This window comes from Sinohyriopsis cumingii, chromosome 6, assembly GCF_028554795.1.
Source record: "Sinohyriopsis cumingii isolate HCF-2022 chromosome 6, ASM2855479v2, whole genome shotgun sequence".
NCBI lineage: Eukaryota > Metazoa > Mollusca > Bivalvia > Unionida > Unionidae > Sinohyriopsis > Sinohyriopsis cumingii.
The window spans coordinates 163,648,339-163,666,335 of record NC_142966.1 but is presented as its reverse complement, the minus strand read 5'-3'; the positions used below and the strand labels follow the sequence as shown (position 1 = coordinate 163,666,335).

General features: G+C 37.2%; 1 protein-coding gene across 1 annotated transcript in view; it reads right to left on the bottom strand.

Annotated features, from left to right (window-relative positions):
• The window catches only part of LOC149798447 (phosphoribosylformylglycinamidine synthase-like), a 104,187-nt gene that overhangs the window by 47,032 nt on the left and 39,158 nt on the right, over positions 1–17,997 (bottom strand). Inside the window, exons 9-12 of the mRNA XM_089963637.1 lie at positions 13,302–13,562; positions 11,844–12,074; positions 9,924–10,147; positions 2,942–3,121 (exon numbers count right to left, since the gene is read on the bottom strand). Coding sequence (XP_089819763.1) covers positions 2,942–3,121; positions 9,924–10,147; positions 11,844–12,074; positions 13,302–13,562 — 896 coding nt within the window. The remainder of the gene's footprint in view (positions 1–2,941; positions 3,122–9,923; positions 10,148–11,843; positions 12,075–13,301; positions 13,563–17,997) is intronic.

Genomic DNA, 17,997 nt, shown 5'->3' with positions numbered 1-17,997 from the left:
TTTATCTAACACAAAAGATATCCACTTTCTGACATTACGTCACCGTACAATTGCATGGTATGTAGCCAAAAGTGTGTACAACTGATGGCTGTATGAGATTTTGAGTGATAGAAACATCTAAAAGTTAGCCAAACACATACAGACTCAACAGCATTCAATAAATTTAGATAAACAATTACTTGATAAATGTTCATTTTAGAAATGAAATAATAGCTTAATAACACAGAATAAAACCTGTCTCATGGGTCCATTGCTATCTAAAGAGACCACCTGTCTTCAGAGACCCGGTTCTCCATGCACAGATTTATTACTTATTTAGTGTTAAAACCAGTCATGTTACTACCTGTCTTGAGAAACCATTATATTTTGGCAGAAAGGTTTGTCTTTCAAGATAGGTTCTACTCTGTGAGTGCAGGCAAGTGGGTGTGCATGCTAGTTTTTGACCAAAAGGGTGTGGGTTTAAACATTACCATCAGATCGGCTCAGGGTGACCATGGTGGGGAGACCCTGGCAAGGCAATCTGCTCCAAATGTCTCAACACTAAATAAACCTAATGTGTTTCTGCGCCATAAAGTGGCACAGCAAGTGTGGAGCTCAGTTTTTCTGTACAACTTTTTTTTGTGTTTGTTAAAACACATGCCCCAACTAGAGACAACTTATAAACAAGAAAGAAAGGGTCTGCATGTTGACCCCACTATCAAAGCATTACTGAAAAGCATGTACCCCAATGTTAATGGAGCAAGCATGCATGCCACTGAATGAGTTTTCTGACCTTCAAAATATTCATCCAATGTATGAACAGAATCCATCATGGGCATCGGGGCATAAATGTGAATGAAAAAACTTGAAACAAAACCATAACATGAATATACAGAGTATGACTTTGAACCCAACATCAATAGGGCAAAAGCATAATCATTCACCCCAAGTATAACAATAATCTATTCTGCTTTTTAGGACTTGTAAACAAATGTGAAAACATATTAACCAAACCCATGACATGGTTTTTTTTATGACTGAAATGGACAAGCATGCATGTAACTAAATGATCTTCATAATGACATATCTTTAGAAAATATATTAAGAGGTCTAGGAAAGATAAGCACATGAAAAGCCTTACTGAAATTTTTTTACAACTGTAATGTTGATCAACACCCAAGGGGCTAGCATGCATTTCACCAAATGAGTTGTCACAGCTTCATAATAATTCATCTCTAATAAAAAGAAAATCATCAAGGAATTTACAAAATATAGACAAATTATAAAACTGTACAGCAAATTTTCTATAAATGTAACTTTGATCCCAAGATCATAGAGGCAAGTGATCAATTTCAAGCTTCGTAGTTAATAGTGCCAAGTACAATTATAATCAACAAATGGGTAAATGAAATAACAGCAAATGAAGAATCTTGAACTCAAACCTTAATGAAGATCTTTTATGGCTGGGACCTGGAGCCCAAAGTTAAAGGGGCAATTGAACATGTGGTAAAATCAATCATCTGAGCTTCATAATGATTCATGCCAAGTTTGTTGAGAATTTAACTTGGTGTTTAGGAAATATATGTAAATGAACAACATGAACCAAAACCTTACCAAACTGTTGATGACAATGACACAACTGCTGCTGCATCTGCCATTAGAAAATTGACAATGTCTCACTTCCTACTAAAATGGGCTCAATAAAACTGGGAAAACTTCTTAAAGACAAGCAAACCATGAACTGGATGTTGCGCTCTTGACTGAAACATTACTTCACAATTAGTTACCCTGATAGGTAGGTAAAAAAGTTGACTGGGCTGCAGACTTGACTGTATTAACTTCATAATGATTCACCCAAAGTATCAGGGAAACCAATCAAGAAGTTTAAGAAATACAAGTAAAGACACTTTAAATCACAAAAGAAACACAGATTTTCGATGTGACCTTGACACAAAGATAAATGAGGTGGATGAAAGTGTACAAGATAAATTATAACGGTAACACTTGTAAAACCCTTAATCAGATTTGTAATATAAACTGCTATCCCTGAAAAAGTCACAGATTTTCTCAGTACATCATAGAGTTTCTTCATGCAGTTCACATCAAAATACTGGTCTCATAGAGTGGAAATCAACACATTCTGCAAGAATGTGTTCCACTGGACTGGTATGCATTCTGGTCAAGGTTCATTCTTCAGGAGGTGTGCATGAGTTAGGCATGCGTGTTCGATATGTGATTAGCACATTATACCAATTCATGTGTGATTTATTCTATATTAGGGATTCCACTCCCCAACAGTGGGTTTGATGTTTTGAAGTTTGTGGAATTTTCATTCCACATATTCTGTCAAGCACCATGCAGACTTGTACAATATTTAATGACAAGTATGACCTAAATCGATCAACAGGTTTAGAAAATATAAAGAAACTTTAACATAAGTTAGCATGAAACAGAGTGAATTGTCATAGCTTCATAATGGTTCACCCCAAGTAAAAGCAATATAGGTAAACAAGTTGCAGACTAAACTGTTTAACCATCACATGATCTATGCTATGGCATAAATCTATAAAAGGGTTTAGGAAATATTATAATAATTTAAAAAAAAAGAAAACCAAACTGTTATCACAATCACTGCTATGTCTTGCTTCCCACCAACGTGGAGTCGACAAAAATGTAACCAGGTCATCTACAAATGCATACAAATAAGCCCACAAAAATCCCAGTTGTCTCTGCCATGTATTTTGTACGATTATTTATCATGTTAACAAACTTCTTAAGGCAGACAAATGGATGAACATCAAAATACAGTCATACTGGACCCAATCTAGATGCACCTACTGCATACAGATCGGACAATACAAATTCAGCTCAATAATTTCTTTGCTTTAAAAGTATAAAACATGGGAATGTTGGTTCTTAAGTTCTGAACTGCATGCCTTGCACTATAAAGATACGAACTTGCCTTTTGGGGCATTTTTCCTAGAATATGTTCCAGTTCTAGATCCACAGGGTAGGCCGGGCCACTTGACTTCCCATTTAGATTCCCATTCAATCCTCCAGAAACCCCTGATTGTAGTCTATTAGCATCACCAGCCCCATCAGAGGAAGTTTTAGATTTTGCATCAAAGTCTTCCAAACGTATCTGAAATTTAAAAGAGAAACTTTATCATATCTGAGACTACTATCAAAGGTACAAGTGACTCGTATCAAATCATAGTCCACTGTTCATACAAATAACCTGACATTCTTACAAAGACAGACAAGTGACTTGTATCAAATCATAGTCCACTGTTCATACAAATAACCTGACATTCTTACAAAGACAGACAAGTGACTCGTATCAAATCATAGTCCACTGTTCATACAAATAACCTGACATTCTTACAAAGACAGACAAGTGACTTGTATCAAATCATTGTCCACTGTGCATACAAATAACCTGGCATTTTTACAAAGACAAGTAACTCCTATCAAATTATTGTCCACTGTGCATACAAATAACCTGACATTTTTACAAAGACAGATAAGTGACATGTATCAAACCAATGTCCACTGTTCATACAAAATACCTTCCTTTTTTTACACTGACAGACAAATGACTCATATCAAATCAATGCCCACTGTTCATACAAATAACCTCTCTAATAATGAGAGACATTTATACAAAGTTAATAAATTTCATGCCATATCTTTAAGATTGGGAACAATGTCAAGGAAAACAACATGGAATCATCAACATGTTTCAACTGATATCAAATCATCAATATTAATCAGAAAACACAGGGCATCATAAGAGTTTGTTTTGAAATAGCATACAATTAATTTATGGCATTGTAATGCACAGAAACTTCTCACTAACTATTTAGTTAAGCTGCAACATTTAACAAACTTTTTAAATTTGTACATGGTATAGAATAGCTGAAACGATGCCATTTAATCAAACCAAAATGAAAGCAAATTTTTAAGTAAATTATGTTTCTCCAAGAATACTTACCCAATCACATCACATTAGGAATATTAGCCTGCTACCTCACGAACCCAGCCCTACTAAAAGATGAAAATGTGTCTTTCCCTGTCTAATCAATAGACAAAAGGCAATAACTCATACCCGTTACCTCCTCTTGATACCACCAGATGTCGCCACTTATTAGCTGAGCGAGATACAAATGAGAATGCTCGCATGGTGGGGTGGTTGGGAGGGTTTTATAAGCAATGTGATTGGGTAAGTATTCATGGAGAAACATAATTAACTTAAAAAGTTTGCTTTCTCCTTTGAATACGCTCTCTAATCACATTAGGAGAGAATAATAGGAGGAGGGGATGCTGAGCATCCAAACTGTACCTCGGGTATCCTTCCAGGGAAGAATGGTTGAATTCCCCCATGCAAATGATAACCCATTCTCCAGACTATATAAGCAGTACAGCCTGGGTTCACTTGACTTGCGACCCTAAAATTCAGTTAAGAATACATTTATTGAAATCTTACCACCAAAAAATTTCACCAGCGAATCCAGCAAAGCTAACAGGCTGTGTTGACTGATATTGTCTGGTGGTTGTCTGTGCTGTTGCCACAGGACCCACCAGAATCTAGGTTGTCTCTGTGATGCGAAATCTCTGAAAAAGAGGCTTGAGAAGGTTGACTCTGCCTGCCAGCTAAAAGCTTCTATTATATCTTGGGTTGGATTGTTGAGTTCGAACACAAGGCTCGCAGAGATTGTTTGAAACTTCTCAGCAGAATTTTCTACGTGAGACGACTCTAATCTGGTGAGACGTCAGAGTACACCAAGCATACAACCCATTTCAGCCCTGAAGAAAGGGTTGAAGGGTGATATCCTGTGTTCCAGCTCATACCCAAAGGAGGAGGCAATTTGCGTGTACCATGACTTGTCTCTGTGAGCTTCAAGTTAGTGCTTAGGTGGCGCTATACAGTTTCGCATTTTGCATAGGGTTAGGAATTTAAAGAAAAAGAATGTCCCCGGCTTTCCTCACTGGTTATACTGGCTATTTAAAAAAGACCTTGTATATCTTAGGTATAATGCAAAGAACCTTTAATTCCCTTTATTTTGGTGTATGATTGATGGGTGTACTATGGGTTATAGAGTATACAGCTTGGCCTTACTTCAAATGTGCACCTTTCAAAAAAGTGCTAGCTCTACTTGGTCATTTTCACTTCCTGAACTTCAGAGGTCAATTGTATAAAAAAGAGCCGATAACTTTTTTTACATTTTATATATTTGGTAATTCATTCATTGCACTTTCAGAAGCTGGTATTGTCTAGTCTGGCAAAATTCATTTTCCCTATTTTAATAGCTGCTATGTATAGTGTACTTTAGACTAATTCAGACTGATTTTTTAACACAAGGGAGCAGTCATTTTAGTTAGCAGTGTGCTTAAATCATGTAAAATTTCCAAAAGTACAATATCCAAAAGAAATATCATCCACATTACATTAATGTAGCATAGAGGTATGCAAACATTCTCTCCACTGTGCATGTTTTAAATGCAAACTACTTCACCTTACATACGTCACTCTCTCAAAAGTACATATTATCTGGTGAGCGCCACCTTAAGAGTGCGAATAGGATCTTGCATGTCTGTTGTCCTTGACCTAGCTATGGAACAAAATAAGTGAGAACTGTTTGACTACTGACAGACTGTAACCTATTTTGGGCTACGAAACCAAATGGTATGAGAACCACCGAACCCTCTGATCTAAACTGAAGGGAATTCGGGTCGACATAAAGGGTCATGGAGCTCTCACACTCTGCATACAGAAGCTAAAGCTATCAGGAAAAATGATCAGTACAATAGTGACTTTAGCAAAGTGTAGGCTAGAAGTTTGAATGGATTCAAATCGAGTCATGTTAAAACCCAGGATTGGATCCATTTGGAGACAAAATGAGGGATATTGGTCGATTGAGACCAATATTGTATAAAAGATCTGATAGGTCTCTATCCCGCCACAAAACATGTTTGACATGATGCCGGAATGTGTCCAACATCATAGGGCGGTAGCCTTTGGTAGCAATTGGGGTCCAACTGTTTCTCCTCAAGGAGTCAGAGAAAAGTTGGCCAGTTGAGAAATAGAGACACGCAGAGGGACGATGTAGTTGGTCTGGCACCAGTTTTGAAAACACACCTCTTTCCTGCATGAGACTTCTGAGTGGAGGGTCTTCTTACTCTCTCTAGATTTTCTCCACAACTGAAGGTTTGAAATGTTTGACTTGCAAGGCTGTCCTGGTAAGAGATGAGCAAGTAGAAGAGGACAGTCTGGGCAGGGAAGGAACACCCATACCAGTAGATGCTGTAGAAGATTCAGGTTGGCTGGAATCTTCCCAGGTATATCTATCACTAGAATGAGTATACTGGTGACCCAGGGCTTGTCCCATCTGAGAGGGACTATCAGGATCTTCTTGCCATTTTGACCCTGTAACTTCTGGGTTATTTTCAGTATCAGCACCATGAGAGGGAAGGCAAAGGCCAACAAACCCTCCCAAATGATTGACAGTGCATCAACGGCCCAAGCTTTTAGCCATGGAACTGTAGAGACGAAGATGGGTAACTTGTGGTTCCACCTCATTGCCTAGAGGTCAAACACTGGATGCTCCTGAAGTGTGCAAATCTGAGTGAAGACCAATTGATGGAGAGACCATTCTGTGTGAAGAACATGACCACCTCTGGATTGATTTTCAGAGAAAGGCACTGATGCTGCCAGAAATGTGTCTGAAATGTACGTTAATATCGAGATTGTCACACCTACATAGAAAATGCCAAATCAGAACACGCAGGTCAAGTGAATGGGTGCCTCAGTTTCAGGAGAGGAGGTCACCACTACCGAGTTGCCGGACCAAATGAGGACTGATACTGCCTCAGAGTTTCAGAAATGAAAGGTACTGATGACAGCTTTGATTTCTAGGATGTTGATGTGTAGACATCAGACGGGGCGAATATGCCATGAGTCTCGATCTGACAGACGCATATTTTCATGTCCCTATCCACCGTCTCTGTTTTACTTACCACCACACTGTTTATCAGTTCACCATTGTTTCCTTTGGCCTCAACATCAGCCCCTGGGCTTTCATTCAGATTATGGACTGAGTTGTCTCCCTGTTCCGGCTGATGTCATCTTCATCGATGGCAGCATGCCTGGGTGGCATCCTACAAAAACACATGGTAAGTTCTATTCTACTCCAAGGTGGGAATGATCTTCTTTCTCTTCTAGGTCATTTAGACCTTTTAGCGAACTGGGAATGTCAGACCTCCGTCCATTCCAGAACTTCGTCCATCTGGGTATGAAGTTCTTAATCAACTGAAATCTGGTGCAACCCCCTTATGTTTGCATCACCAGAATCATTGAACTCATCGGTTTCCAACTGGACTTGGATTTCAGCGGGAGAGTTCTTGCAACTCCTTGGTTATTAAATACAGCAATGGACTTGATCCCACTTGACCGTATCTTTATGCAGACCTAGCCAACACATTTGTACCCGGTTATATGTCACCCAAATCAAACAGTCATGCCCTAGATTAGCTCATTCCCATCAGTGGGGCATTCTACATTCTAGGTTGGCTGACCATTGGAATCCCACTGGAGAAGCCCCAGGCAGAAATAACAGTAGGTACCGCCACCAGTGTGCTTTGTGGTGGTATCCACCTGTTGCTGATCTTCATACCATCAGTGACCAGTGGGAGCCAGGGCAACAATGTCTACACATCAACATCCTAGAAATGAAAGCTGCCATCAATACCTTTCATTTCTAAACTGAAGCCCAGACTCCCACTGACTACATATTATAATCTTCGCAGATCAGAATAGTGTATGCAAAGATAAACAAAACAAGAGTCATGTTAGACTTCCATGCTCTGAAGTTGCATATAAATCATTTAAATTGACATTCTGCTGAAAAGAAACAACAAAAATATACAAACTAAGCAGAAACTAGTAATGTGTTGAAATTACTAGGTCGCAAAAACACTGTTGTAACAGAGCAGTGAAAGAGTTGTATCAGAAACCTATGGCCATTATAATCTTATGCACAATGATCTGTTAATAATTAAACCATCAGAACAGCGTGAAATATGAATAAACTTAGTACAATTATCAAGCATGGCTTCAGAATTTCGTAAATAACAGCTCCAAAACGGACAAAGTAAGCAAATAGTCAAAGGTACACTAACTAATAATGGCCTTTTTATAAGGTCAACGATAGTGTGGTGGGACATTGGTATTATAAGATATAATCCCAACAAATGACAAATAACTTGCAGAAATTGTAAAATAGTACATGCAACCTGCATAAGATAAATCCACAAAATAAATTCAAAATGAACGTTGGATGGACCCCCCACAGGAACACAAAAACAGCTGGATTGTAGAAGGATAAATTGTATGACCTGAAGTCAGTACAGTAGCAAATCTAAAAACTGGTGACACCTAATGGTATCAAGGGGAAGTAACGGACGAGAGTTATTGCCCTTTGTCTATTGATACAGACAAGGAAACGCGAATTTGCGTCTTTTAGTAGGGATGGATTCACGAGGTAGGAGGCTAATATTCCTAATGTAACGATATTGGGGAACGTATTCGAAGGAGAAACTGAAACCTTTCCACATATCTTGAGATTAGGCTTACAGCTGACACATTTATATGGTGTCAACCACCACCCATGTGCATGTCATGCCTTGCTTAACTTGCAACTGTTTCTTTTCTGTATGTCTTATATATCTAATTGAGAGAATTCAGTTTGTACAACATATTTCAAAACATTCTTAGGATCTTGTGATAATGTTTTTTACTCCTACATACTGCAGCATTTCTGAATGTACCACAGTTATATTGGGGACAAACAATTCTATTTTCTGGGACACGAACCTGGTGCATTGTTTAGTTTAATCTATCAATAGCTGCTCCAATTTATAGAAAAATCACACCATATTATATCATAATATTTGGAAACAATAATAATTATCCAAATTACAATAATAATTATCAGTTTAAAAGAAAATCACAAATGCCCCACACACACTTAAATGGACAGTTCTTTATAATAGGTGAATTTGCTATGTGTATGTTACTTGTTGTACAAGTTAAAATCTAAAAGTTGTAATTAAAGTGGGATGATTAAGCTTATACTACGGCTGATACTGTGAACACTTTTCCAGCTCCAATAATCTGATATACTTCAGAGCTTTAAATATAAATTAGGATCATAACTATCATCAGCCAGTACTTGCCAAACGAAATTGTCATCTAAAAACGAACCAAGCTGGGATTCAGACATTTTAGGTTTTCTAGGTAGCCTGTATTTTAAACAGGTACATGTAAAACTTTCTTGACACATGGTTAAAACTAAGACAGAATGCTTTATCCAGAACCCAATGTGCCAATTAAACTTAGTGCAGTCAAACAGTGTGCATGCATCATGTGAAAGGGGTGCCTGCATGAATATCTGACTACTTCTTCTGGATTATGATAATGGTGGAATTACAAGCATATGATGGAAAATCAATCTGTACAACCAGTCATCACACAACATAAAATAAATGATTTGAAAGTAAAATTTTCCATCATATTTTATTTTTAAGCAAAATCTCTAAAATTCAATGACTTTCAATGATCTAGGTAATGACTTTCAATGATTTAGGTAAAATATCAATGACTTTCAAGGTCTTGTATTGAGGTGTTTATTTCTTAATGACTTTCAATGACCTTCGTAAATCTTCATATCTCTAACCAAACTGTATATAATTTCTCTTTTCTATTCATGGTATAACACCAGTCAATGAAAGTCTGGCTTGATTCCAAAAAGCCACTCTACATGATATGAGTGAATATTTTCACTTGTTCTGTGGTGGTGGACCAAGTCAATTCCATCATAAACATATTTTAATTTTAAAAATCACCTCCTAAGACCAGGTGCATAATATATCAGATAGCCATTTACCCTCCCATCTCCAGTAACTGTCCCAACAAAGCTGACAGGACACCTCTCACGCTGTCCAATTTTACACAGAACATCCATATTTTCCTTGGAGAGAAGGATAGCATTGGTCTCCTGGTACTCAGCTCCCCACAGTTCCAGGATAGTGAGAGTAGGATCTCCCAACTGGAAGTCTCGAGCACGAATCACTGCTCCTGCTGGCTCCACAATCTCCTTCAAGACATTGCCTGAAATATCAGGAATGCAATTAAGAATCCAGATAAAACAGACCTAATAGAGGCTTTTTTTAAAAATGAACTCCAATTTAATCAATAGATAAAGCAGTAAGGAATGTAAAAATCATATCAAGTAACAAATTTACCAATACCCAATGGTTTAATATTAACAGACTTCATCGTCTTTGTCTCTGGAACGCCAAATGAAGTCACTGTTTTAATATCTAAAACAAGCAAAACATAATGGCCGTATGTTGTTATGTAGAAACCAAAACTGACAGGTGCCATCAAGCCCACCCAGATGGGCAGTAGTAAACTTTAATACCCCAAAACTTCAAAGAACTTTTATTAATATTTTTGACAAAGTATTCTACTGAATGCTCTCTTGAAACCACTGTGCTGCAAGCTAACCTTCATCACAGGAATCTGATCTTCAATTTTAAAACGGGCTTAGAATTAAAATTATCCACATTAAGTCCATAAACTCTTAAAAAAATACATAAGGAATACATTGTTGGCCAAAATACATAAAGAATACAATGTTGGCCAAGACCCCATTCAACCCCCACCTGACGCAAGGTCAAAAGAGGATAGCACGTGTTATAACAAATTGTCTTAGCTTTGCAAAAGATTTATCATCACAAGCATGACAACAATCCATCAAGGCATTAGGAAATAAAAGCAAATGAAAAAACCAAATCTTTTTTCAATGACTGACCCTGATCTTAACTCAAAGGTGCAAACACATGTACTACATAATGAATTTTCTTTCCTTCATAACAATTCATCTCTAGTTTGAAGACTACCAAGGGGTTTAGGAAATATAAGCAAATGAAAATATTTATCTAAAAGTTTGACTTTAAACTTCTATGGCTGTAACTGTAACTCCAGGGTCCATGAGGCAAGCAATTCCGGCCTTCTGAAATTCACCTGTCCCACCTATATACCATATAGATGTTAAAAATAGTATCTATGGGAATTAACTCCTCCAGGATACAATCATAATTATATGCCCTTCCCATCATGAAGTAGCTAATTGTCTGGCAGATGTAAAGTTTAAGTTGGGATGAAAGGGAGGGCTTATCAGCATAATAAATGGTCAAGTATTCTCAAACATAATTTAGTAAAAATTACCTTTCTCCATCAGATACTTTCCCAATCACAATAATATTAAAAGACTAGGTAAAAGGGTGGGCAACATGCAAGAGTATCCAACTTCTACCAGTCTCCCTTCAAGATGATGAACACCTCTCCTAATGTTAAGGCAGCTCAACCAAAAATAGGTATCAGCACACTACTGTTATTTTAGCTATTTTGGGGCTTGTAACAAGTGTGTTGCCTTACTACCAAAGTTTCTGGACAAATCCAGTAACAGCAATAAACTGCATGCCAAAAAGTGCTGTCATGAACGGGGTCTCATGCTCATCATGTGGGCAACAACCAGATGTCAAACAAGATTAAACTCAACTTAACTGCAGGTGAATGAAAATTAACATTTTGTTTTTTTAACCCCCAATGGTTTTCAAAATTGTCCAGAAATTTCCTACAAAGAAATGTTTTATCAAAGAGGCTGAAGGCACCTATAACTGCATGGTGAGTTGTCTAACCACAATCAGATGGATGATGAAAGGTTGGAGGTACAAGGGTAAGGCTATATAGCTAACCACATTCATATGGTATAACAAAGCGCTAAGAAATACTCCATTACCATTTCCTCCTGCTCCCTGATCATGGATGCTGCCTATTGGATTTTTCTCACCAATCTCTATGCAGGCTCGGATGAGGCGATTTAATTTCTGTTCCATCTCGGCATCACCCCGCTGCACAGCTCCAAAATCAAGCTCAATTTTATTGTCTCCCTGAACCTGAACTGATGATGCTGCCCCACCTCCCACTCCAATCCTATACACTGGACCCCCTATCTTTGCCACCTCCATTCCTGAAGAATAGCAACCATACTGTAGCAGACAAATGTATTTAATAAATTAGCATCAATGTGAAAGAAACAAATGAATATCAATATCTATTAAAACAAATGTTTCACAGATTGGAGTATCTCATCCACGAAAGATCATCATGATGGCTCAGCCAAAAAATGCAAGACTAGAACTTCTAGAATATCTGGTTAAAGACACATCCTATATACTTGCTTACAAGTCAGGCCCAACTGCAAATAACATAGTCACTGATCTGCCATTGCACAATTTGCTGGTAGATCAGGGTTCATGTTGTTTGTTTTACTGATTACCCCTAACAAAATGCATAGACCCAGTTTTGTCAGCAAGTATGTGATGGCAGATCTGGGTATGTGCAGTTTGCTGTTGGAACTGCTTCATATGCATGTATCTACAGTAGTATATTGTACAAAGGTTCAGCTGAATATGACCACTGATGAAGAAAATACCTGACTTGAAGAAATATGAACATAGCACCTCAACACATTTCTCTCAACATACTAGTGCAACAAAACAAAATATAAATTTAAGATAATTAAGAGAGAAAATCATTGCAGATAATATTCTCTGCAATGACTTTTGGTCCAGCCATTACAAGAATTTGCCTTCTTTTCAGGCAATATGATGGCACGAAAAAAGATATGCCATAATCACAGCATACAACATTCTTGACAGGGGAGACAACAATGCATTTTTAGATTAAAAACAATCGATGCCATAATACTTAAACATTTAAAGTTACACATGGTAAAAGAAATATTCAAAGTCTCCTAAAATACAAACTTTTTCTCAAGATAAAATCTGAAAAAATGACTTCTTCTGGTTAAGCTTGCTAAAGAACCATACAAAACTGAATCGTTGCATTACCAATCTTTACCATTCATCTTGGTTTTTATTTCAGCTGGCACAACTGACCGTGTTTAAAATTTTCTCATTCCTTTAACATTCATTCAGTTTTGCTTTCTTTCCAAGTCACTTGAGTATATGACACTAGTTAACGTACATTTTCTGTGCTAACCAGTCTGATTCATTCTTTCCCTCTCTCAACTCATTCTGTAATTCTAAATAAGGTTTGGTGACAGCTGAAGCTCAAATTCGTTTTACATACTTAGGCAGAAATTAGATTGTGTCCTATAGTTGTAAGATTTACATAACAGTTCCTAACTAATAACATAAATAATGATGTAACATCTAAAACTGTTCTGACAGACCTTTCTCTGGCACCTGTTTGCAAACATGTATATCTTCCAATTGTCCAATTCCTCCACTGAACATTATGGGTTTAATATACTCTCTTCTTTCCCCACAACCAATTATCTGACCAAATGACCGGGCAAATCCTGCCAATACTGGCTCTCCAAATTTGTTCCCATAGTCAGATGCTCCATTACTGGCCTCAATACATATTTCCAGAGGGCGTGCAAAGTTCTCTGGATACTCCCACTCTTTTTCTTCCCATGGCAGGTCATAACCTGTGATTTAATAAGAATAAGAAATCTGCAAAAACTTCCATGCATTAAGGTTCTTCACTGTTTCTAAGCCTGTACACCCTTATTTACATAAGCAAATCTTTATTAATCACATCAGTTTGTTAAATATTTTTCACACTCAATTCTCTTATTAATCAGAGTGTAAACCATTACATAGTTAACCTATACAAAGCTTTCAGCTCATGTAGCTATTGTACAATAAAAAAAGTTCTGACTAAAGTGTTCCTGACAACAAAATACTGGTCCTTTTATTAAAGATTTTCTTGAAGGTGATTTTGTCTCTTTAAATTTTAACTTTTAATCAACATTACATTGCCATCTTGTTGCTATACCATTAATTCATGTAAATACATAAATAACTAACTCAACCGCTCCAGTGGCCTAGTGGTTAGAGCGTCTGCCTCGGAAGCGGGAGGTTGTGGGTTCGATCCCCGGCCGAGTCATACCAAAGACTTACAAAAATGGTACTAACAGCTACCTCGCTTGGCGCTCAGCATTAAGAGGTTAGTGTTAGGACTGGTCAGCCTGGTGTCAGGATAATGTGACTGGGTGGGACAACATGCTACGTGTCTGCAGCATGATGCCCCAGTGCTAGACATCACTATAAACTGCCACACTGCAGACATCTTAGTGATATGACTGAAAAATTGTTAAAGCTACGTTAAAAATCCTAATCACACACACACACACAAATACCTAACTACCTACCTATATATCTACTGTGTCATGGAATAAAAGACACAAGACAATTAAAAAGAACATTCTTTGCTGTCATATCTAAGAAGAGGTAATATGAGTTAATACAAATCAACAATTAATGTAATACTAGTTTATTCTAAATCGCTGCTATTTAAACTGCTTCTGAAACTGTTATCACTTCCCACCCCTGACAGGGTGAAAGTCTCAGGCTTTGAGCAATCTTGAAGGTACAGCCATTAGTACATGGTTCATGCATCATTTATGACCTTGATTATCCACTACAAATGAATCACATAAAAAGCTTGCAGTTCACTCATCAATTCCTGTACTAGTTCAAATGTAAAATACACAGATAACCTGTTAAGAATAATCACAATTTACAATGTATAGTCATTAATATGGAAAGTTAATCTCTGAATAAACATATTTAATTTATACTTCCAGCTGCAATAGTCAGAAAGGACATTCTAAGTAGGTTAGAGTGTAATTATACAAGCAGAATCAATGTGGCCATAAACACAAATACTTCATCTTGACACCACAATTTCAATTGACGCATCGTCACCATACAGTTGGGATACAGAATTTGAGTGGCAACCATTAGCAGCATTTGAACCTGTCTCTATGGATTTCATATGTACAATCCTGATGAAGAGTGCACCAAAGTCATGTGCACTTGATCCAATTCCAACATCACTGCTGCTTGAGTGCTTAGATCCAGTATTGCCTTCACTAACTGATGTTATTAATACCTCTCTCTCATCTGGGGAATTCCCATCATTTTTCAAAACTGACATTGTAAAGCCTCTGCTGAAGAAACCAACACTTGACCATAACGATTTAAAGAACTACCACCCAGTTTCTAATCTCCCATTCATATAAAAAAATCTTAGAAAAGGTTGTTCTATCCCAGCTTGTATCTAAATTCAAACAGTCTTTTTAGCAATGTACAATCTGCATATCGCCCTTGCCACAGAACTGAAACTACTCTTCTAAAAGTAGTTAATGACATTCTCTCTGCATTGGATAGTGGAAAGATTACAGTATTCACCCTCTTTGATTTGTCTGCAGCATTTGACACAACAGACCGTAATATATTACTTCACCGTTTCCAGCATGTATTTGGCATTCATGATACAGCCTTATTGTGGTTCAAGTCCTACTTGGTCAACAGGACACAAATTGTATCTGCAAATGGAATACACTCCAGCCCAGTTGATCTATGTTGTGGTGTTCTACAGGGGTCGGTTCTTGGACATGTTCTCTTCATTCTGTATACTCAGTCGCTCTCAAGTGTCATAGATCATCATCCAGTGTCTCACCAATTGTACGATGATGACACCCAAATATACAAATCTAGCCACCCAACTGAAGTTGATACTACCATCCAAGGTGTAGAGAGGTGCATTTATGATGTGAAATCATGGATGACATGTAACAAGCTGCAAATGAATGATGATAAAACTGAGGCCATTCTGATCACAACACAACGACTTTCTCATTCACATCCTTTACCTCAAACAATAAATATCAGTAACACCAACATTAAATTCACACAATCAGTATGAAACCTAGGTGTTACTCTGGACAGTACTCTCACATTGCACCAACATGTCATGAACATATGCAAGGCTGCATATCTTGAGCTGAGACGCATCAGCTCAGTTCACAAATATCTTTCAGCTGATGCCACTAAAACACTTGTGTGTTCATTAGTACTTTCAAGACTGGACTATTGTAACACAATTCTGTTTGGTTCATCTCAATATCTACTCCAGAAACTTCAAAAAGTTCAAAACACAGCTGCTCGGATCATACTTAGAGTAAACGATCAGAGCACACCTCTCCGCTGCTCTGTACCCTACACTGGCTATCCAATCGATCCAGAATCAAACACAAAATTTGTTCTCTGTGCTACGTTTCACTGATGGACTCCAGTCCAACATACCTATCTGACCTCACCCATGTGTACACATCAGCAAGATACTTACGCTCCTCTTCTGACAATCGTATATTCATTATTCCCACTATGAAAATAAAGTCATATAGACAGCATTCTTTTGCATACCAGGGCCCAGCAACGTGGAATGAATTGCCCATTGAACTTAGACACAAAGACACAGTGATAACATTCAAGAGAGCTCTCAAAACTCACTTATTTCGACTGCAAAAACAAACTTAAAGAACTAATAATATTCCTACCTTAAATATTCTCAGCATGTTTTTTTTTAATTTCATGGTGTTTGTTTTTGTACTCATATCATTATGTTTTTTATCTTATAGGTGTTGTCTAATGTTGTAAAGCGCTTAGAGCTTCTAAAGATTAGGCACTATACAAAGTCCTCATTATTATTATTATTATTATTATTATTATTATCTATGTTAAGTGTAAAGCATAAAATGTAGGTCATGATGACTTATTTTAGGTTGTTACAGGTGTAGTTCTAACAGATGCATCCAATTATCAAGTTCATGAGTGTAGCATAAACAATGCTGAACAAATGAACTTTTAACCAGAAATGCAATATAGTCTCTGAAGAATGAAATACAAGCCATTGAGACCTCTTTTTGCAGAAAGGCTGTAAAACTTGTTAAAATACATCCACTTATGAAGATTCTTGACTCTAGGTCAGATAGTATGCCAAAAACTTTTAGGATCATGAGGTAAATGCAACTTAACTAAAGTCAGTAAAATATGAAATATAGGTCACAATTGGCATATTTGTGGTGGAACTAAAAGAGACACATACTGTCATCAGTTTCATCACTCTACTAGAACAGTTCAGGAGAAATGAGCATCAACCAAAAAAATGTAACCCAAGTCAATGAAGTGTAAAAATATGACTTATTACTGAAAGGAGGGAATAGTGCTTACCACAATGTGTCCGCTCACCAAGCTGTATGATTTTAGACAGGGTGATATGTACATAGGATGCAAAAGACCTGTGTGCTCATGAGGTAAATGTGAACACTTACCCATGTCAGAAAAACCTGAAATGTAGGTCAAACAGTGACCTTTTCTTTGCAAATGTGGTACTAAATGAGCAACAAAATCTCATGCCAGGGGAAGACAGTGTACCCCATAAAAAATTTGGGAGCACGTAACATTTTAAAGAAAACTGTATCTAGTACACAATGCACAAGTACTGCTATAAAAATAAGATAACCCTGTTTGCTTTCAGTTTTTCCAGCTTAATTTTGTGGACTGCACTGTCCTATCATATTTTCCTTGGATACATACATCACTTTGCTAAATGTTTTATCAAGTGCTCAAATAACTCATGAAAACATTAACACATTTGGATATCTGGTTAACCTGAAATGAGCTGCACCATGGAGTTTTTCCTTATGGATCCTGTACTCATTTAACTTTGGTGCTCACTCATTATCAACATTTATTAAAATGATTTTCATTTTCTTCTGAATTATTTCTCTCTTCAAATTAAGAAATCGATTAAATGATAAATTGTTTAATTGCATACTTCAGTCCCATGTCGTTATTCAACCTCAAAATGACTAAATCTTCACCATGCTAAACATGCCTTCAAACCTGAAAATATATTACACTAGTGCCAATAAAGAAAACTGAATTGCAAGATGACAGACTTAACCAACCTTTAATGTTTTGATTGCCATATATGTTATTTTAATATGAATGTTACTTGCCCTCTTGCAATTGTAATTGCTTTAGTGAGTCTTTCCATTGCTAGCACCAATC